This window comes from Poecile atricapillus, chromosome W (assembly GCF_030490865.1).
Source record: "Poecile atricapillus isolate bPoeAtr1 chromosome W, bPoeAtr1.hap1, whole genome shotgun sequence".
Taxonomy (NCBI): Eukaryota; Metazoa; Chordata; class Aves; order Passeriformes; family Paridae; genus Poecile; species Poecile atricapillus.
Window position 1 is genome coordinate 92,442,299 of NC_081288.1, and position 23,369 is coordinate 92,465,667.

The 23,369-nt window shown below is 45.1% G+C and overlaps 1 protein-coding gene across 5 annotated transcripts in view; it reads right to left on the minus strand.

Annotated features, from left to right (window-relative positions):
• Positions 1–23,369, minus strand: part of LOC131591636 (ceramide transfer protein-like) — a 311,936-nt gene that overhangs the window by 274,490 nt on the left and 14,077 nt on the right. Inside the window, exon 3 of one of the 5 annotated variants that reach the window (XM_058862535.1) lies at positions 22,043–22,201. The exons of 3 other annotated variants lie outside the window; for them this stretch is intronic. In XM_058862535.1, coding sequence (XP_058718518.1) covers positions 22,043–22,201 — 159 coding nt within the window. Of the gene's footprint in view, positions 1–15,244; positions 20,111–22,042; positions 22,202–23,369 lie in introns of those variants that run through there. One more of the 5 variants, XM_058862539.1, reaches the window with a different exon arrangement.

Sequence of the window (23,369 nt, forward strand, 5' to 3'; positions counted from 1 at the left end):
TCTAATAAAACAGATCTGGGATGTGATTGCAAGTGGAAACCTCATGTAGGAGCTTGGAAATGTAAATATTGTGATTCTTATGGCGAGGCAACTATTGTTGGTGGACCACTAGGCCCTGGAAGCAAGCTGTATTTTGACCCACCAGTTGATGATAAGAATTGGAAAGGTCCCTTCACTAATGGGACCTGGACTCTAAAGGGGCATTACTGGATTTGTGGCCAAAATGCTTACCGCAAGCTACCCCCAAACTGGTCAGGGATATGTTATGTAGGGTATATTAGACCATTGTTCTTTCTGCTACCACAAGTTCAAGGAAATCAGTTAGGAATCAAAGTATATGATGATCTAATTAGAGAAAAGCGGTCCATTGATACATCCCTGGTTGGAAAGAGCACCCAAAAGTGAAGAAAAGATGAATGGCCACCTGAACGAATCATACAACACTATGGACCAGCTACCTGGAACCCAAATGAATTAATATCAGGTGCCAGAGAACCCATTTATAACCTAAATCGGATAATTAGGTTGCAAGCTGTCTTTGAAATAATAATCAACCAGACAGCTACAGCTCTTGACCTTCTTGCTGACCAGTCTACTCAGATGAGAAATGCAGTATTTCAACATCAGATGGTATTAGACTACTTATTAGCAGAAGAAGGGGGGGTGTGTGGAAAATTTAATGACTCAAACTGCTGTTTGCAAATAGATGACAATGGAAAAGTGGTAAAACAAATAAGAAAAGGAATAAGAAAGTTAGCCCATGTACCGGTCCAAACATGGAAAGGATGGGAATGGGACATGTTTTCATGGTTACCTGGTGGCCTATGGGTCAAACAAATGCTTTTTTTTCCTCTTATGTATTGTAGCAACTCTAATCTTTTTACCATGCATGATCCCTTGCTTAATACAACTCATTCAACATATGATCAAAGGAATGCAGGTAGTAGCTGTGCCTACTGACCGAGAAATAGCTACAAAAGGGCAGAGAGTGATGCACCTGCAAATAATTGCAAAGCCAAAAAGGACCCAAGAACAAGAAATTAAGTCAATGATAACTAAAGTTTGTAAAGACAATTACTGACAAAAATTAAAAGAGGAGGGATTGAGAGGAATTATGAGCTTGTCTTTACAAACAAGCTGTGGGTCAGTTGATAAGATGTAGCTATCAGTGAGAGAGAACAGAAACAATAGAATGGATTCCAGTAGAAGATCAAAGGCACTGAAAGAACACTATGAATTCCATAAAAGTTAAGAAGGGATTATGTATTGGGGGGGGGGGGGGGAAGATATCACAGGTATCAGGCGTTCCGGGAAGTACCTCTCAAGTACCTCAGCCTATGGGGAAAGACAAGGGACAAGCGGCCGGGAATTAGGATAAAAAGGAGGCTGTGCCCTCCAAGAATTTGAGAGACCCCAGGGGAATGCCCCATGGCCTCTCCCTTTATTCGAATAAAGTAAAAGGACTCCTCTGTCTCCTTTTTGGACATAAACCTCTGGTGTTTGTGGATTAATTTTCCTGACATATTGGACCAAAATGTTATATATTGCTGTGTGAAGAAGAAACTCGTGACTACCTTTGAGCTATGGCTGACTTGTTGTTTCTCTCCAAATTTCACGTCTTTGAGACTGAGAGCTTATCTGACTTATTTGAGCAATAAATCATCTTAAATAACACGGTGGTCCCATCCCTTGTTTTTCATCTCACAATAATTATCTTGTCTTTTCAAACCTTAACTGAAGTCAGACCCACTGCACCCATGAAAGCAGAAGCACATTAAGCAGAACTTAATATTAGCTTCCTAGCACACTAGGCAAACTTTAACTTGGTCTAATCTACTGCAAAGAAATCCTTTCATCTAAAAATTACCTTAGATATGGAAGATGCATATATTGTATGTTACTTTAGGAGTTAAACCACATTTTAAACTTGAAACCTGCAGTTCTCAAGAATGAACCTGGTTAATCTGCACACGTAGCAGAGATGTTCAGAGGCAGGAGTGATCATATAAAAACAATAAATAATTTGTAATTTTGGTGTGGAATCAACTGTCCTATAGTTTTTCAATACCAAATTTGTTAATGAATACTTTATCCAGTTATTTTCTTGTTAATAATGTAATATATGTTGGTATAATTTCCATTTTATTGTACACATATAAAATCAAGTATAAAAGCATGTTTTATGTGAAAAAACCACAAGCAGCTTGAGATTGCAAAAGCAGCTGCTGGAAAACCAAGAACTTGCAGGAGAATTATGGATGCTAAATCTGAATCAGAGTGCCTGTACAAATTACAGGCCGCATAGCTCCTCAGGCTTGCCTGAGAAAGTAGCCTGGGAAAAACATGAGAAAGAATTAAAACAATCCTCAGGGAAACAAAACAGTCTTGCAGGTGTTGTTTTGCTCTCCTTGTTTTCCTTGCAGGAGAAGGTCAGGGGGATGGTGAGCCCCACTGACCAATGATGGTGATGTAGTAGATTACTAACCAATAAGAGTTTCCTTTCTGTACTTTCCACGTATCTGTCTATAAAACAGGCCTGGAGCAATAAACTGAGAGATTCTCTCCTGTTCTGACTCCTTTGAGAGTCCGTGTCGTTCTTTCCGCCGTTCCTAATTAGAACGACAGAGAATGACCCAGCAATTAAGATAACACAGAGAAGAGGTGGGTCCACCCAAGCAGGATGAGCGCTCTAAAGACCCAGTGATTAACACATGATACGGACCTGATCTGATTCTCCAGAACCATGCATCTCAATGTCAGTTTCCCAAAAAAATTACTCAGACTTCCTCTCCTTCTGGAAAAACTCACCACAATTCTACATCTCAAAGCCTGCTTCCCGAAAAAACCACTCAAACTTCATCTCCCTCTCAGAAAACTCATCAGCAGTAACTAATGCCACAAGCTGAAGAAACCCTATAAAACTTAGTTCTCCAAAAGACAGTTTGTGAACTTGGCGGAATCAGTGCAACAGAGGCTGATTGAAAGTTCACCCAGCGCAGACCCCAGGTTCGACACTGACAGTGATTGTGGTTGTTTCCATAACTCAATTTTGCAAATTTTTCAATAAAATTCTTATTGATGTTATAAATTTGTATTGTGATATTGGCTTTCGCAGATGAATCTTATATGTTAAATACTTTTTAACTATGTATGTACTTTTTTCTTACTAACAAGTCTTAAGCTTAAAAGAATTTCCTAGGTACAAGGCAAGGAAACCCCAGAGGGCAAGGACAGTGGGGCCCAAGCTGTTATCAGGAGAACAATAGAGCCCAAACTGTTATCAGCGAAAGATATGAAGCCCAGATACCCTCAAAGGAAGGATGACGGGAGGCCTGACTGTTATCAACAATGACCATTTGCAAGAGAAAGGAAACCAAACTCCAAAATAATGCTCATCAGCAAAAATAGTGCTGACCAGCAGAAAAATAAGTTGTGCAAAAGCATGATCTAAGAAGGCAGAACCAGGGAGGGGACACGCTTTGAATATGCATTAACCCCTCACAGCAGGGGGGGGATAAAAAGAATGTTCCCAAGATACCAGGTGTGTTCCTGGCAACTCACCAGGGCACCCGGCCGTTTTAACCCTTTGCTTTATTTCTTTTGTCTCCTAATTGTCTTTTTATTTATATTAAATTCTTCTTATAATTTATTAAGTGAATCTCGTTTTTAAGAATTTTGGGGGCTCTGTCTGGGATAAGTACCTCACCTCTAGGACCACCAGAGATCCAGAACGGGGAAACAGGCGCGCCCCTGCTGAGTTCAGCAGACCCCGCTCCGTTTCTCCTAGCGTGGACCAAGCGGCTCCAGGTCAAAACCCCGAGGACAAGAAGGAGAAGAAATAAAGCAAAGGAAAGGGGAAAAGGCTCCCTAAACCGTGGTATTTTTGCTCCATAATTCTTGTGCACGAAGACCCAAAGAAGAAAACGGATTGTAAGTAATCTTTAAGGGAGCGGGAAGCGGGGGTTTCAAGATACCCCCGGGGTTACTGGGACTAGGTCTCAGGGGAGGGGTTAGCCCCTCGGGAAAGGGAGCCGTAGGTTTTCCTGGCACAATTCACTGGGAAAACAGAGTAAAATGTGGATTCTCTAAGACTTTGTCAAGTTGAGGATTAAATCCAATAAATTTGGGCTTAAAACTGCCAAATTGAGGAATAATCCAAGAAACTTGAGATATTTGACATATTACAGTGCCCGTGGGTAGATATTAACAAGTAACTGGGAAATAAAGAGCACCTTATTGTCTTGCTGTGACTGGGTGGAGTTGAATGAACAGATGTGAGAATGCGTAAAATAGGTGTGATTGTTGCATTAAAGTTTGGTTTTTTTTTTTTGAATTGTGTTGCTAAAGAGGAAAGGTTTTCTGTGCTGTGCTGGAGTAAGAGTGAACACGAGTCGATGTTTCCACAGGGACTGGATCACGGTGGGGACACATGGAGTGATTCGCTTCCTCCCTGCGAGCTCCTGTCTTGGAGCCCCAGGGTGGCAAACCAGAACTGGGGCTTGTAACCCAGGAGCCGCGGGGGTGCTGTATCAAATCTGTTCTCAGCAGGATAGAGGCTCTGGTCTCAGAGCAGAGCCAAGGTTATCTTTAGTGGTGATCTTCGCGCCTTTCCTCCCCCTGGGCAACAAGAGCTGCTTATGGGGGTAGGTCGCTTTGGTGAGCTGGTATGTGATTCAGTGTTTGGAGTTGTTTGTTTTTTGGGTTTTTGGGGTTTTTTTTTTTGAAGTTTTTTTTTTGCCCCACTGTGGCGGCGGTGAAAGGTTTTTCTGGGAGATCGTGCTCCCAGAGCTATTCCCCATCGAGCTATTGAGACGGAGTGGCCGGTCAGCCTCAGGAGTGCAGGGGAACTCCTGCAGCTCCGGCCGGCGGTGAGTCGGGCCGAACCCTGATAAGATCCGGGCACAGAGGGTGCCCTGAGGGGATGAGCTCAGCTCGTCCCTTTTGAGTAAGGCAAGAGCAAAGGCCGTCTAGGTCTTGGTGCCCCTGGATTGTTTAAACTTATTTTGGAGCTCTCAAGCCGCAGAGCTGTGTTTAGGTTGCTCTGGTGGCTGCAGGCAGGCTGGATTGAACCACAGATGCTGGTTCGGGTTCCCTGCTCCAGGCACAGGGGGATCGGAGGAGCTCTCAGTGACTCCTGGAACCTCCTGAAGCTGTGAAACAGGCCGGGAACATGCCCAATGGTGAGAGAGCCAGGCGAGTCCCTCTGGGACCCAGGTTTTCTAGGCCGGGGTCTTATGAGACCTCGGGCACATTAAGTTCTGTGATTCCGGGACTAAAGACTGGTGTCAAACTGTCTCAGAGAGCTTTTTCTTAGCCAGATGTGTGAGTGAGATATGGAGCAGTACTGGCGTATGGTATCAGCTCCAAACCAAGGGAGCTGCAAGTTGCAAGCCTTTGTTTTCCCGGGTTCTGAGAGAATTCCGTGTGTGATTTTGCTGTGGGCTTCTACAGCAGTAAGCTGTGTCGGTGCTTAAAATTTGAAATTTCAGGAAAAACAGAGAAGTTTGGAGGGGTGCTTAGAAGAATTCCAAGAAATGCATCCTGGGAGAAAATAGAAAAAGAAATAAGCTCTGTTTGTTTTTTTTTTCTTCAGTGACTGCAATATTTATTTTGTAGAGAAACAAACCAATTTCTTAGTATGCCTTCCAATTTCTTTACTTTAGTGAATATCGTAGAATTTTGTGGTTGATTTTAATTTTAAAGGCAAGTTACAGTAATTTGCATAGTACTCACTCCTTGAGGTGGAAACTTACCAGTTTGTCATTAAGTGTTAGAGCTGTTAACCCTAATGTTGTTTGTGTCCCGTGCTGATGGGCACAGCCCATGGTTCTTAACAGCAGAACCTGGTGCCAGCCTAAAAGCAAAATCCTGTAGGTTGTTGTAAATCTTTTTACTGCTGCTGAAAATTATTTTGTCTCTCTTTTCACAATATGAAATGCTGATCATCTCTCTGATGATTTCTAAAGAGTTTTTGTGATGGTGTGTTTAGTTGAAGATCAGGCTCAGAACTGCCATGATTTCTCGTTCTTTTGAATTTGCCAAGAGAGTGCACATGTCTCTAGGAGTGCTTGTGTTGTTTTGTAGCTGTGCTTATTACAGAAGCAGAAGTAGACCCAGTTAAAAGATTAGATTTAAGATTGTTGGTGTTTTGAATTGAGAAGAGAGTTGTAAAGACTCTAAACTTGGTCTATTTTAATAAATACATGTGTTAATTTAAAAATGAGTCTTATTTTGTGAAAGAAGAGTTTGAAAACAATTGTAAGACTGGTTCTTGCTATAGATGGTTCATAGTATATAAGCTGCAAGTACTGTTGAAACATAAAGGTATTGTCAGAAACTTGTCAATGTATCTAAATGCCTATAAAAATAAAAGACCTGATCATATCTTGTCATGAGAAAAGTTACACTAGAAATTATTCACATTAAGCAGCTGTGTGAGAATAGACTCCTTTGTACTTGTAGAAGAAAATTTAGAGAAGAATGATGTATGTGTCTTCATTTCTAGCTTGACTGAAGATCTGTTCAAGGGAGTGGAAATAGTAACTGCAGGTTTGTTTTAGTAAGTAAAGGTAGCTGGCTAGCTGACTGGTCTCTGAGTCTAGCGCCTTTGATGGCTTTGGGGAGGGTGCCCAAAAGGAGTTGTTGGAATCTGTAGTTGATTCTGAAGCAGAGTAATTTGTGTGTGGATGCTAGCTTTGGAGCAAGCTGTAGGCCCATGGCCTGACAGGCCTGCCTGAGAAGCTAGCCTGGGAAATTCATGGGAGGATTCAAAACAATCCTCAAAGACAGAAAACAGCCTGCAGGTGCTGTTTTTCTGATTCCTGTGTTTTCCTTACAGGAGAAGGTCAGGGGGTGGTAAACCCCACTGACCAATGATGGTAATGTAGTACTTCACTAACCAATAAGAGTTTCCTTTCTGTACTCTTCACGAACTAGTCTATATAACATGGCTGTAACAATAAACTAGAGATTCTCTCCTGATCTGACTCCCCTGAGAGTCCGTGTCGTTCTTTCCGCCGTTCCCAATTAGAACGACATCTGGTGACCCCGCGTGATGACGGACCGACCCTCCGAGGTCTGATAACCCGACGTGATGTGCAGCCGACCCCCGAGGTCAGAAAGCAACCGACGTGAAGACATCTGCTAATCCCCTGAGGGTAAGCAGCGAGCGGGAAAAACACCGGCCCTTCCCCCTAGAGGGGAAAGTGGAATTCTCCTGGGCTTTCCAAGAGGAAGCTGGTTTCTAACCAACGGGATAGTGAGCCTGCCGGAGAGCGGGCTTGGAACGGCCTATCTTGGTGAAGCAGAGCTTGAAATCCCGGGTCCAAGCCGATAGCGTTTGCATAATTGCATTCGCGGAGCCGCCAAGATAAAAAATTTTTTCATAATGGAAAACTGTGATTTAGCTGATAAGCAACTTGTCAGCTTTGCATGGCAAGACGCCTTGCTGAGCATGGGACTCTGTATTCCTGAAGAAGATATACGCGCTTTGTTCCACTGGGTGAAAGCGCAAGAGTTTGCTGTGACTGTGAATAATGTGTTTAACCTTGAGATTTGGTGGTCAGTGGGAGACCACCTGTGGACTAAGCTAGCTGCGGGAGATACCAGTGCGTGCAGCTTAGCAGCAACTTGGGGAGTGATTTTTAAGGCACTGGAACAGTGCCAGGCTAAAAACAGTGAAACCGAACTGTGTAGCAGTCCTTCAGCTCTGCCCAGACCCTTAAAAAACTTTAGCAGCGGGCAAGAGCAGTCTGTGAGCCGGAGATCTCCCTCTCCAGAAAAATTTAAGCGCCCGCTGTCCGCAGAGCTCGGCGTGCAAGTTTTACCAGCAGAAAAACAACAGAAGAGCGAAAATCGCTCAGCTCTGCCTTTACCGCACCCACAAGCGCCGCCATCGCCAGCGCAGCGAGAGCCGCCTCTGCCTGCGCCCTCCGCGGAGTCTCCGCCGGCCCCTCCAGGACCAGCGCTGCGAGCACTGCTGCCAGCGGCCGCCGTGGAGCCTCCGCCGGTGCCCCGAGTGCCTGCCAGTGCGGCCGCGAAAAACCCTCTCTTCAGCTTCCCCCGCGCACAAGGAGCGGGGGGGCGCCGCCGCCGCGGAGCCAGGGCAGACGCCCGAGCACACGGAGGAGCCGCAGCCACCGATAAAATCCCCACAGCAGCAGCAGCAGCGGCGAGAAAAAAACGAGAGAAAAGGTGGAAAAGAAGAAAAAAAAAGCTAACTCAGGACGCCGCCCGCCGCCACCGGCCGCGGGCCGGGCGGTCGGCCGGGCCCCCTGGCTCCGGCCGGCTGCAAAAACCCCCTAAAAGCCGAGCCGAAGCCCGGATCTGGAGCCGGGGCCGGAGCCGTGGCGAGCATTCCCCCCCCCGCACCCAGCCAAAGTACCGGCCGAAAAGCGGCGGGGGAGGGGGGGGGAGAGCCCAGGCCCCCCTTTCGCTCGCGCGCACGCGCCCTCTGAGCTCCTTTCTTCTGTGCCGCGGGAAGCGGCGCGAGACCGCAGAGCCCGCGCGGACGCCCGCCGCTGCCCCGCGCGTGTGCGCCCCGCGCGTGTGCGCCCCGCGCGGAGCGAGCCGCGAGGGCGGCGCGGAGCCGCGGGACCTGCACAACATCCCCGCTGCCCCCCGCTCGCCCGCGCTCCAGCGGGGAAGCGGCGGGGAGGACGGGGAGCGAACTTCGCCCCCCCTCGCGCCCGTCAGCGTGGCCCGCGCGCGCGCGGACCGTGCTACAGGCGCCGAACCGGGTTCTGCCAACCTTGTGCTGCCAGGTTAGCAGTGCCCCGGCCAGCACGCGTTCTCCCCCCGCCTTGCAGGGGGTGAGCCGCACCAAAGTCCTGCGGTCCCTGCGAGACCCAAATTTGCTCACCTTATACCACTTTAGTGTTCTTTTAAACTACTATATTGACAAGTTAGACTGTCAGTTTGAACAGACTAACAATGTTTTGTATTAGTTCACTAAGTTAAGAATATTTGACTCAACCATCAAATCCTTGCAAGGAAAACAATCTTTAAACATCAAAATCATAAACCAAAATTCCAAATTAATATCCATTCCAATATCTAGTAAAAGAAACCACTTGTGCCGTGTTTGTTCTCCCTCCTGCAAGGGCCCAGCAGGATGTTACAAACACTGTACATTTTTTATTTTTTTTTCCTGAACCGAAAAGGTGAGTTGTGGATGCTAGCTTTGGAGCAAGCTGTAGGCCCATGGCCTGACAGGCCTGCCTGAGAAGCTAGCCTGGGAAATTCATGGGAGGATTCAAAACAATCCTCAAAGACAGAAAACAGCCTGCAGGTGCTGTTTTTCTGATTCCTGTGTTTTCCTTACAGGAGAAGGTCAGGGGGTGGTAAACCCCACTGACCAATGATGGTAATGTAGTACTTCACTAACTAATAAGAGTTTCCTTTCTGTACTCTTCACGAACTAGTCTATATAACATGGCTGTAACAATAAACTAGAGATTCTCTCCTGATCTGACTCCCCTGAGAGTCCGTGTCGTTCTTTCCGCCGTTCCCAATTAGAACGACATTTGTGTAGTAGAGATTCTGGAGGGATGTGGAGTAAAGAGTGGCAAGATGATAGTGGCAGAGAGAGAGAGAACTCTGCGATCCCTTTCATTAGAGTTGTAAAGATTTTTAGAAAGAGAGCGAAAAGTGTCTTGTTGGCTCTAAAGAGTGAGCACTGGCTTGTGAGGAGAGAAACTTTCAAGCGCGATTAGAGGTGAGAATTGTGCCCGAAATAAGAGATGTTAGGAGCATCTGGAGCGCTGGGTTTAGGTGTTGTTTTATTGCTTTTATGTAAAGCGGCTGTAGCAGGACCCGGTCCCTGTGAGTGGCGAACAGCGGGACCCGGAGCGGTGGTTCCCGGTCCTCTCCCACCCGATGTGAAAGGTGCAGAGCGCGGTTCGTGAGGGGCGCTGCTGGAGCGGGACCCCCTGTGTCTGTGCCGGGGTCTCGAGAGGTGCGGGGTTGCCGTCAGCGCTCGCCAGCCCATCAGCGGTGCTGGGTGAGGATTGCTGCTGAGGAGTGAGCTGGCACAGCAGAGGAGCCCCAGACCACGGCACTGTGAACTCCGGGCTCTGCCCCTCGGCTGTGGTGGGAGCTGAGAGTGTTTGAAAATGCCAGTCCTGTGTGTGAAGGGACGGCGCAGCGGAGAGAGGGGACACGGGCTTTGCCCCAGGGTCAGCACGCAAGTGACAGCCTATGGGCCCCTGCAGAGCGAGCGGCTGAATAGAGCCTGCTCGGCCCAGAGCTGCGGCAGCAGAGGGGCTGAGAAATGGCCTGAAAAACTGCTGTAAATGAGAAAGAAGGAACAGAACAAAAGCCGAGAAACAAACCGGTGTGATAGGACCAAAGCAAAAACAGTCTTGCTTGTTAGGTTCTGAAAACCTCATCAAGGTGTTTAATTTCTTGAAATAGGATTTCTTTTTCTCTTATTTTTTTTTTCCCTTCCTTTCTTTTACTCTTGTTGTTAAAAGGAAAGGGTTTGTTCTAAGAAACTGATAAAAAAGGTTTGTGAAGCTAAACAAGTAAATATTAACCAAAGAATAAAAAGGTAATAAATGTAATTTATTTGAAGTTAAGACTGACCTAGCCTTTCTTGTTTAACTAATTTGAACGCGCAGAAAGAGATTGGCTCCTAGGTTTAATGTTAAATTTTGTTTAATCCAAGAATTTTAAAGAATACTGATGAAAAAAATTTGATGTGATGTTTTCACTCTCCCTGTGTTATTAAGAAATCGTTTTCAGGTACTACTGATAATTAAGGCAGAGAAGCTGCAATCTGGACCAAAGAGTGAAGTTGGATTCACACCAATAAGATCAAAAGACCTGAGGACTGGACTGTAACACCCAAACCCAGTGATACCAAATGGACTCTTGAGCAGAGACCGGCGGTAATGAACTGAGACAGTCCAAATAATTTAAGGAATGAGCTAAGAATCACGCCTAACTGGGAAGTAAGACCAAGCCTGTATCAGTAGTTTCAAGTCCTGCCTGGACAAGTTCTGGGACACTTTCGATATCCACCTTGGTGGGGGGAAAACTTCCACTCCAAACAGGAGGACTGGGGCTGTTTTGGTGGGGAAATCCTCATATATTTTTGCTTTTGCCTGTGATTTGTATAAAGGAGGGGGGAGAACCACAACTTCCATCAGTACCACATCATATACCTTGTCTAAATCATCCCAATACGAGACATGCTATCTGGATTAAATATAAGTGTTTAAATTAGAGAATAATAGGTATTGTGGTTCACAAAGTTAAGCCTCTCATTGCAGAAAGTGTTAGGTGCCAAATCTATTAAAAATAACTTAAATGATAACTTTTTTTACAGATGGGAAATTACTAGTGCGTGTTGAGTGGGAAATACCTGAGGAACTGTGGGAAACTGCTGTTAAAAGGTGTCAAAAGAAATTTGCTTGGAAATTACAAAAGAAGAAGTGACACGGAAATAGGGGGCAAAACCAGACTGACCACTACAACTCGCCACCCAGAAGAATATAAAACACCTGCTGTGATCTGCAACCTCATAGGCAGAGTGGGTGGGGGTGTAAGCCATACTGGACCCCTATTATTCCTTCTTCTGTCACTTATCCTTTTCCCTTTTGGGACACCAGCAAAGCCATGTTACAAATGCTATCGAAAGCTTTACATGGAAAGACACCGGGGTTTCTTTCTTATTACCCACACCAGTATCAATAGTCACTGCTATAACCCATCCAAATTAAGTACCTGTATGCATAAAAGGGAAAATATTAGACCACAGAAAATCTAGGAACAAGTAGTAACAGATTAGAAAACAACTGCCCAAAAGGAGAAAAAGATGGATTTGCTTCACAGTTGTTGCCAGGAGAAATAACCAAGATTTGGTAAGAGAGCAAATGGTAAGTGAAAAGATAAAGCCAACACAGCAACCTAGACCTGTATTAACCTCATATCAGGACCTGTAAGCAAAGCTCAAACAGCAATTAAATGGAGAAAATTTCTTCATAAAGTGAGAAATACTCCTGGTAAAAAGTATAAAGTTGGTAATAAAACTTGTACATAGTAAGTTCCAGAGAAACCAACTCTGTATTAGACCCAAAGGAAAGTAAAAGAAAAATTGTGTACATGGTAATAGAACCAGATTCTCCCAGTGTAATAGTACAGGGAAAAATCCTTACTCTGGAATCCCAGAAATAGCCAAATTTTGGGGAAATATAAATCAACAGAAAAATGACTATTAGAAAGAACCAGATGTCTTATTTTGGGATATGTGAGAAAAGGGCATACCCAAAGCTCCCTTCACAATGGAAGGGGAGTTGTACTCTGGGAATGATTCAACCAGGATTTTTCCTTTTGTCAGGACGAGACAAATCAATTGGGGGTGTTGGTTTTTGAGGTCCTAAAAAGAAACAAAAGGGAATGGTTTTGAGCACCTCAAAAATGGGGAGATGAGAAATGGCCCCTGAATGCATATTGGAAACATTCTTGGGCACAAGATGGAAGTTGGGGATATCGAACCCCAATTTTTGCATTATGAAACTCCAAGCTGTTGTAGAAATCATAACCAATAAAACAGCTGGGGCTATGGAACTAATAGCCATTCAGAGATGAAAAGCCAGAGCTGCAATACATCAGAGTAAGCTGGCTTTAGACTATTTATTGACTAAAAGAAGGGGTGTTCTGTGAGAAACTTAATACATAAGATTGTTGTTTTCAATGACAATAAAAATGCCATTCTAGATATCGCCAAGGGTATCAGAAAAATGGCCCATGAGCCAGTCCAAAAATGAAAATCAGTAATGACCACTAATTGGTGGGAAAATGTATTGGGGATAAAGTAGTAGAAGAAGCTGTTTCTTCCCCTTGTAGCAGTGCTACAGCTGGTTTAATATTTCTTCTTTGTTTAATCCCCTGTTTAAATTGGCTGATCACCAGTATATTTTAGGGCATAGCAAATGCCTACAGACTTGAAATTGGCTACATTTGGAATGGCAAAATAAAAAAATCATGGTATTAAGAAAACAAAATAATGTGAAAGATCTGTTGGAAGAAGCTAAATTGATTTGTGAAAAAAATGAACGAGTGCTAGAAGCTAGAAAACAAGAATTATTGCTCAAGCCAAATGATTTATAAAAAAGGAAGAGGAGGGGTTTGTTATAAATTTGTATTGTGATATTGGCTTTCGCAGATGAATCTTATATGTTAAATACTTTTTAGCTATGTATGTACTTTTTTCTTACTAACAAGTCTTAAGCTTAAAAGAATTTCCTAGGTACAAGGCAAGGAAACCCCAGAGGGCAAGGACAGTGGGGCCCAAGCTGTTATCAGGAGAACAATAGAGCCCAAACTGTTATCAGCGAAAGATATGAAGCCCAGATACCCTCAGAGGAAGGATGACCGGGGCCGGACTCTTATCAACAAGTGACCATTTGCAGGAGAAAGGAAACCAAACTCCAAAATAATGCTCATCAGCAAGAATAATGATGACCAGCAAAAATAGTGCTGACCAGCAGAAAAATAAGTTGTGCAAAAGCATGATCTAAGAAGGCAGAATCAGGGAGGGGACATGCTTTGAATATGCATTAACCCCTCACAGCAGGGGGGGATAAAAAGAGTGTTCCTGAGATACCAGGTGTGTTCCTGGCAACTCGCCAGGGCACCCGGCCTTTTTAACCCTTTGCTTTATTTCTTTTGTCTCCTAATTGTCTTTTTGTTTATATTAAATTCTTTTTATAATTTATTAAGTGAATCTCGTTTTTAAGACTTTCTATTCCGTATATCATTGGGGCACCCCTGACTCAGGAAACAATACCCTGAGTGTTGGAAATCCTTTCAAAAGATCTTACTGCAATGTATCTTGCAGTAGTAAAAGCCAGACAAGACACTTTATCTCCTACAAACCCAGTGGAGAAAGAAGCCAAGGGCAGAACTACAGAGCATACAGGCTCAGATAAAGAACAGGCAGGCTCGTCCCAGCCAGCTGCAGGACTCCCACAAACCGCAGAATCTGTACAAGCCTCCCAAAACTCTATCTTGGGAAAGGGGACGGCTCAGCCTGAGGACAGCCCAGTGCAATAGCCATGCAGAGACTTGGGGGTGATTTCAAAATGCAGGCTGCAATCTCATGCAGTTGATTCATCTCCCAAGCTGCAAAAAGGGGGTTCCGACAGCTCAGAACCTTTGTAAAAGTATCTGAGCCTTCTCGGAGCTGTGCCGGAGCCCGGGATACCTCTGGAGGCAGAAGAGGGAGGGGAAAACCCCTTGGCTTGTGCACCGGCAGCCGAGCCCTTTTCCGGCCCTTGGGGGGTGGAGTGGATAAGGGAGTGGATGGTCCTGTCCTCCCTGGGAAGGTACGGGATGGTCCACCCCGCCCCGGAATGGCACAGGACCAAGACGGGGATGGCAAATCCTGGGTCCCGCCTGCCAGGGGTGTGCTTTGACCCACAGCTGCCAGTCAAAGTGACGTCAGCAGTGACACAGGCACAGCCAGATCCATACACCCCGCCTGGGCCAACGCCCCCTGGCCAGCCCTCGGCGGAGGCGTTCCTTCCAGCCTCTGCACTAACCACTGACGACGGCGGAGCCGCCCAGTACGTCAGAGGCAGGCGTGGTCCCTTCCCTCTTTGCCCAGCCCAGCGCAGGGGGGGCGGACAGGTAAAACAGCAGAGCCGCTGCTTATGCCGGCTACTGTAGTGCTGCTGCCATGGCAACCACCCTTGAAACAAAAAGCAGTCGCAACTGAGCTGACAGCCACTGCAACAATCTGCCAAGCTGAGAAGCAACAGAAACCCCTCATCACCGTCCAGTACCGGCCAGCAGCAGCATTACAGCAGAGTCAGCTTTGCTCAGAGCCTACAAAGTCCAGACTGCTCAGGAACACAGCTACAGCTCAACAACAGCAGCTTGAAGAAGCAAGTTTCACCACAGCAGATGGCTTTGCTAGATGTTACACAGAGTCAAAAATCCTTTGACCACAGCCTTGCCAACACACAATTTCTTCAGGCTACAAATCCTACAGCTGGCATGGACCCAGGGATACGGGACATGTCAACACGAGGTCCGGTATCCCTGGAACTGTTACAACAAAGCAGTGAAGAGGCAAAAATCAACAGGAAGGAGAAAGCTCACAAGCAGATAATTTGAGCTTGTCATTTAAAGGTGCAAATGCTGAGGACATTATAGAAATCTCAGCTGGTCAAGATGTTTCTATGAATACACCCCTGTCTTCTCAAGCTACAGGGTTTGGCACAACTGCTCCAAGTACCTGGTTTGGCCCTTCATCCATGAGATAGCCAGTCAACTCCTCATCTCGTTCATCTCTGTTGCCTACATTTCCGAGAGAATTCCTCTGGAACTTTTTTCTTCAGTTGAAGGACTGTTTAAGGGACTTGCTTATAGCTTCAGATGGCAACTCAACCTCTGTAAACAATCTCTATACCTCCTCAGCCAGCGCCATCCTGTGGTCAACAAGAGATCCGGCCTCCTATTGGAGCACCACCTGTGGTGAATTCTTTTACTGCATCTTCAACATCATCTAATGCAAGACAGCAAATGACTACTCCCTTGCTCTAGAGAGGGAGAGTTCAACGAGATGAATGATACAGTCTTCAAGCGAGGAGAAGACACAAGCAGAGCTTTGGTGCCTCGTCTTCCAAGGCATGTTGCAAGACTTGAACCCATTTTGACGAATTGGGCAGACATCAGAAAAAAAGCACTTAAAAGAGTTTTGACATGGCTGAAACAGAAGTCATGGCACTACCAGTGAGATATGGCAGGCAAAATGAAAATCCCAGTTGGGAGCCTCTGACTCATGATGTCATCAAAGACTCGATGCAAGCCATAAAAGACAATGGATTAAATTCTCCATATTTCAAACAACTGTTGAGAGGCACATTCAAAAATTATGACTTGGTACCTTATGATTGTAGGTACATTGCCTCTACAATTCTAACAGACTCATAGTACATGCTATGGGATGTAAACTGGCACAGAGCTCTCATGCAATTGTTAAATACTTATGCTGGAGGCCCAAATGCAGCCCTCACATTGGCTCATCTAGCAGGAGAGGATCCTCATGACAAACCTTAAGATCAAGCTGCAGAACTGCCTCAACAAGTGATTGCAAACATCAAAAACACAGCGCGAAAGACAATCCTGCAAATCCAGCCAGCTGGAATCCCAGAGGGCATTTACACAGAAGTGAAACAAGGCGATTCTGAGCCTTCACCTCATTCATCGATCACCTCATGCAAACAGTGGAGAGACAATGTAGTGATGAGGCCGCAAAACCACTCCTCATCCAAAGTCTCGCTTTTGCAAATGCCAACACTGAGTACAAACGCATCATCAGCGCTTTGCCTGGTCCACAGCCAACCTTGCCTCAAATGACAGAAGCTTTCAACAAAGTAGGCATGCCTCAGCACATTGCAGCAATTCATGCAGATGTCCTGGGAGAAAAATTTGAAAAACTTCTTGAAGCGCCTGATGAGAGATTCACAAGAATTCTTGCAGCGCTCAACATGATTTCTCAACAGGGAAATTCCTCAGAAGTCATGGCAACCGAATTGTCCAAGAAGCCTTGCTTCAAATGTGGAAAACATGAAAACATCAGGAAGACTTGTTCAGAGTCTTCAGGAAACGTGAAAGTGCCAGGCCTTTGCCCAAGATGTAGAAGAGGAAAACATTATGCAAGTCAATATCATTCCAAGACGAATGTGGATGGAAAACTCCTACCCTTTCCGGGAAAAGGGAAGAAGAGTGCAGGATGCCAACATGCTACGACACAAGTGATGGTGGTAACTCAACAGTCCGAAACCCCTCAAGGAACACAATTTGTGGGGAACCTCAATGAGACTCCATCTGCAGGACCATCTGCAACTTCCCAAGTGATCCAGAGCTGCTGCCACCAGGGGCGCAATGCGAATTGGCAGCTTCCAAATTAATATGCTTCATTAATGAGTCATGCAGCCATTCCCACAGGGGTCACTGGAACATCATGGAAGAAGCAAGAATTTTTAATTATAGGCAAGGACAGAAATAGTACTCTACAGTTCATTGTCTATTCATCAGTCCTCTCAATGAATTGTGATGGGGAGTTAACAGTTTTGGCCCAACCATTGCATTCTCTGTTGATGTTCCAAAGAATACGCCAATAGCCAAGGTCATTGTTTTGCTATAGTGAAATCGGAAAGTACTTTGGACTTGATTAGCATAAGAGATCTGATAGCCAGGATACCTTGGCAGGAACAAACAGAGCTTTGAAGATTGCAAGAAGACTGAATCAGGCCTGGCGACAAGGAGAAGACTGAATCAGTGTTGAAATATACATGTATGTCTGTATGTTTGTATGATGTTTAAATCAACCATTGTAGTAAAAAATTACTAGCTTTCCTAGAATGGTATATAAGCTTATGTAGCCCACAGTAAAGTTGGATTCCGATCACCGAGGCAGTTATCCCCATATCTCTTCATCACTGATAATTGGCGCACCATTTGAGGAAAAGGACCGGCCTAACTGGTGGCAGTCGGCGTGACCCCATGTCCTAGAGTGACTTTATGATACTGGTATCCCCAATTGTCTGGTTTATGTTATATATTAAGTTCTGCACCTTTAAGACTGGCTTTAAGAGCAAGAGAGAAGGAAGAAGAAACGCGCAGTTTGTGTTAAGGAAAAACATCACTCCCACACATCCCACTCCTGGACTGTGGTGTCTGCAGCACAGACAGACAGCGGGACAGAGCTTCTCTTTTACAGTTAGTTAGTTTTAGCTAGCTGAGGCAGAGGAGTTCCCTGAATCTTTGGGTTTTTTTCTTTTTTTTTCTTGGATCTGTGCAAGCCTGCTCTAGACTGAACACCCAGCCAAATCCCGGGAGCTCATGCCTTTGGCTCACCGGGGCCTGGGCCTCGGCACTTTCCAGCGCCGGAGGGACTGATAAGAACCTGAGTGAGCCGAGCTACACCACATGAAAAGGACTTTTCTTCCTAGACTTGCCATCCCATCGAACAGCGAGAAGTTTTATTATTTAATATTATTCAATTTCTGATAAATAAAAAGTTTTTTCCACTTCTCTCCAAAGAATTTTTTTTCCCTTTCCCAAACCAGTTAGTGAAGAAGGAGCATTTCCCTGGGGAAATCCCCATTTAGAGTTTTCCTCCCTAATTTACCCTAAACTAAGACACCCCGGAACTGATCATGGCATCGTGGTGGTGAGAGAACCATGTGTGGGCCCACAAACACCTGATCAGCTGCGATGTGACAGGTGAGCCAGGGGAACAAAACTATGGGATGGAATGTGCCCGAATAGAGAGACATTAATGAAACCATGCTCGTTCTTCTGTGCAAGCATGGATCCCCCATCCTAAAGCACAACTTTAAGTCACTTTTACCACAGGTGTCACGCATGTTTCCCAATGCCACTCCCTCTTCTGCTTTTACCCTCTGCTTCTGGGACAAGGTTGGCATTAAGCTCTATGACCTGGGCACCCTCCCTGGACAAGAGCCAGAGCTGCAAATGCTCCCTGCTTGGAGGATGGTCATGGACACAAAAGGTAGGGGGGTTGTCGCCCTGAAAACTCAGCTTCTGAGCTTGCTAACATAGTTTTCCCAGGACAGTAACTGTAAACATAGATATGTGTACATTCTTTCTGTTACACATCTTGTGATGAACATCTCTCATGGCCAGTGCAGTGAGAAAGTGTTATCCTGACCATCCAATCCCTGGCCGTGGTCAGAAGCCTATAAATCCTGGGAGGAAAAATAAACTCTTTTCTTCTTTTCACCACACCTCGACCTGTGTCAGTGTGATCTATTCATCTTCAGCGGCAACAGGGGGTGGTGAGGCTGCTCACGAGACTACCTCTGAGACAGCCCTGGCTACCGTGCTGGACCAAAACCTGCCCAGGTCCTGCTACCCATCCCCCATCCGGACACCCTCCCTAACAAGCGCCAGCGATAGAGCCCAGTCAACCCCTCCAGCCTCACTGCTATACTGCCAGTGATCCCAGAGCCGCCAGATAGGACGCTTACGTGGTGGACACTGACAGTGAAGGGGAACTGGACCCTTTCAACCCCGGCCCCAAAAATGACCTGGACTTATTCCCTTTGCATACACATAACAATTGGCTACAGATAAAAAAAGAAAGCCCTTAAGGACAGAGACTTTGATACTTCGATAGAAATCTGTGTGACTTAGCCTGAGGGGGGGGGGAAACCACAATGGGAGCCCTTAGGCCACTCAGAAATTAATGCTAATCTATGCAGCTTCAAGTTCCACCAGAATGGCCAGCCTTTACAGGGAAACTCATCATCTCAGAGCACAGGACAGTGACACATGCAGACACAAATCTCACAGCCAACACAGCAGGAGATGCAGCAACCAGGACCAGCTGCCAGCTTCCAACTGGCCCAGCCCCCCCACGCCGGACCATCTCTGACCTACGCCCAGCCACCCCAGGGAGAGCCAGACTGGACATATCAACCAGTAACACAGTAACATTAACTGATTGCTCAGTATTTTGTCTCCCTACAGGAATTTTTAGACCCTTAAACCTGGTTACCATGCTTTGCTTGTAGGTAGATAATCCACCTCAATAACAGGATTATTTGGGTTGCCAGGAGTTATTGACTCTGACTCAGTTGGAGAGATAAAGATGATGCTTGGACCCCCCCAGCTGCCCTGTGTGGTCCCAGCCAGGAGCAATATAGCCCAACTCATACTTTTCCTGGCAGCACCCCCATCTGCACCCCCGATAGCTGAACAGAGAGGGGGTGGGTTTGGTTCTACAGGTGTCCCACAGATTTTTTTGGACAGAGCTTATTAAATCTTGTCACATGCCAATGCAAAGTGACTCTGACAAGACTCATTGATATTGGAACTATGACTGTTATCTCAAAAAGCCAATGGCCTAGGAATTAGCCATTAAGGGCTGTGCCTCCCATGCTCTCAGGCATAGGTGGGAATAGCCAAAGCCTGCAGAGCCAATACTTCCTGCAAATTACAGAACCTGAGAGCCGAATTACTATAATTAACCCTTTTATGTACTGCCAGTCCCCTAGTTTTGTGGGGGAGAGGCTTTCCATGTGTCTCGACAGAAAAAAGACCACCTGGCTCCTTGCCCGAAACACGAAACTTTTCCAGGAACCTCTACCAGCAGCTGAGATAAGGCAGGATGCTACCAAGCCCCCAAGAGAAGGAGGGGGAGGAGGAAGAGACTACAGTTCATAACTAACATCTTTTGTCCCACCTGTAAAAGAAACTGTGAACCTTGGGTTTTATGTCAGTGTAAAAAGTGTAAAAATCAGTAGTATCACAGAGCTGTTTTAGCAAAAGCATAGTGTGAATCGTGTTATGATGTAAAGTTACAAATAAGGTATAACGTCATTGAATTTTTAGTTGTAGTAGGCCACGAGAAAGAGGATAGTCCTCACCTCTCTATCCTCACGAGAAAAGTGTTGAGGGAATCTGAAAATAGCCATATTTGCAAAGTAGAGTGCAAACAAAACAACTTAGTGCCTTATATTTGGCCAGTCCCTGAACAAGCTTGGGAAAAAACAAAAAGAGAATGTGCTAAAAGATATGCTTGAAAACTAAAATCCAAAAAGAAGTCTTTGCCACAACATAGTTAAGAAATAAAAACATAGAATTAAATCGAATGCTATGCTTATGCTTATTAACATTGCTTGCTTCTACTAACACAGCTTAGCCTGTTAACCAACCCAAAACAAATGTTTAGATAACTCTAGATAATGTAACAAAACAAGATACCTTATGCTTAGCTATTGCCTTCCCAGAAAATCCATTTTTAACCTGTTTAATAACTCAGAATCTATCCATAATGCCATATAGCACCTAAAAAATAGTGTGTTTAAACTAAGAATAGAATCTGAATCTTAGCTAGATAACCTGTTTAGTGGCTGGGGTTTAACACCCTGGCTAAAGGATTTGTTTAGAATAGGTATGCATGTGTTAATTTTGATAATAATTGTATTAATTCTGATACCTTGTTTACTTCAGTGTACCCAGAGATTAATTAATAAAGCCATCAAGGGAATATTTTTGGTAGAAAAGGAAGGGGGAGATATAGTAAAACCAGAAAGTACTTTGGACTTGATTAGCGTAAGAGATCTGATAGCCAGGATGCCTTGGCAGGAACAAACAGAGCTTTGAAGACTGCAAGATTATATCAGGTCTGGCAACAAGGAGAAGACTGAATCAATGTTGAAATATACATGTATGTCTGTATGCTTGTATGATGTTTAACTCAACCACTGTACTAAAGAATTACTAGCTTTCCTGGAATGGTATATAAGCTTATGTAGCCCACAGTAGAGTTGGATTCTGATCACCAAGTCAGTTGTCCCCATCTCTCTTCATTCTCTTCATTGCTGATACTTTGCCATCAAATAGGACACAAAAATAGAAGTGGATTTTTAATGGACATCACTGCAGCACTCACCACCTTGAGATTGACTTGAAAGACAGACAATCTTGTCTAGATAAACTGGTAGCCCCTGACACAGAAGAAATTGAGTGTGCTCAAGAAACTGGTGAAGGAACAATTGCAGAAAGACCACATCAAGCCAACAAATAGTCCCTGGAATTCTCCAGCGTTTTGTCATTTATAAGAAAACCTCCAACTCACAGAGATTGTTTCACTTCAACTCAGACTGCCCAATCTCTCAATGATTCTGAGAGATTGATTGCTTGTGACCATTAATCTGAAAGATTGTTTCTTCAGTATTCCACTTCATCCAAGAGATGCATTTTCCATGCTGAAACATCAACGAATGGGAACCTTTGGAAAAAATACCATTGGGTAGTCCTTCCTCAAGGACTGAAAAATTTGCCAACAATTTGCCAATGGCATGTGGCACAAGCCTTGTCTCCAGCTCGGAAGAAACATCCACAGGTGATGATCATTCATTACATGGATGATCTGCTCATTGCTGCATCAACACAGAAGTAGATGCAAGAGGCTCATGACAGCGTGATTGCAGAAGTTATAAACAGAGGATTGGAAATTTCCACATCAAAAATTCAACAAACCTCGCCATGGAAATACCTGGGATGGTTGATCACAGAGCAAACGATCAAACCGCAGAAGATAGAAGTCACGACATGGGTCCACAATCCGCAAGACTTGCAGAAACTCTTCAGAGAGATCAATTGGATAAGGCCAATTCTGGGAATCACTAATGATGAACTTGCACCACTTTTCAACCTACTGAGAGGAGAAAGCAACATTACATCTCCCAGAACCCTCATGCCTGAGGCTCAAAAAGCCCTTGAGAAAGTCACTGAAGCCCTTCAGCAGAGACAAGCACTTTGTTGCGCAACGTCACAACCATTCTTTCTTGGAGTGTTGGGAGAAAACAAGCAACTGTATGGTCTCATATTTCAATGGGATGATTCAAAGAAAGATTCATTGTTAATAATTGAATGGATTTTTTTACCCTACATATGGACGCCAGCTCTGAAGCAGGCTGTGAAACTGCAGGCCTGAGAAGCTAGCCTGGGAAAAACATGAGAAAGAATTAAAACAATCCTCAGAGACAGAAAACAGCCATGCCAGGTGCTGTTTGTCTGTCCCTTGTTTTCTTTGCAAGAGAAAGTCAGAGGGTGTTGTGCCCCACTGACCAATGATGGTGATGTAGTGGTTTACTAACCAATAAGAGTTTCCTTTCTGAACTTTCCACGTATCAGTCTATAAAGAGACCTGAAGCAATAAACTAGAGAATTTCTCCTGTTCTGACTCCATGAGAGTCTGTGTTGTCTCTTCCCAGCCGTTCCTTAATAGAGCGACATCTGGTGACCCCAACGTGATGTGCATCTGCTGAACCCCTGAGGGAGTGCAGACAGCGAGCAAAGAGCCAGCCCTTCCCCCCAGAGGGGTAAGTGGAATTCTCCCAGGCTTTCCTAGAGAGAGCTGGTTTTTAAACCAACGGGATAGTGGAGCCCTGCCAGTGAGCAGGCTTGGAACGGCTTATCTTGGCGAAGCAGAGCTTGAAATCCCGGGTCTAAGCCGATAGCATCTGCATCACTGCATTCGCGAAGCCATCAAGAAAAACAGTTCTCATAATGGGGAACTGCAATTCAGCTAATGAACAGCTTATCTACCTCGCATGGCAGGATGCCTTGCCGCGCATGGGACTCTGTATTCCTGAAGAAGATATGCACACTTTATTACAGTGGCTAAAAGTGCAAGGTTTTACTATGACTATAAATAATGCATTTAACCTTGAAATTTGGCTATCAATGGGAGACCACTTGTGGACTGAGCTAGCTGCGGGAAATACCAGTGCATGCAGCTTAGCAGCAACCTGGGGAGTGATTTTTAAGGCGCTGGAACGGTACCAGTCTGAAGACAGTGAGGCGGGGATAGAAAACTT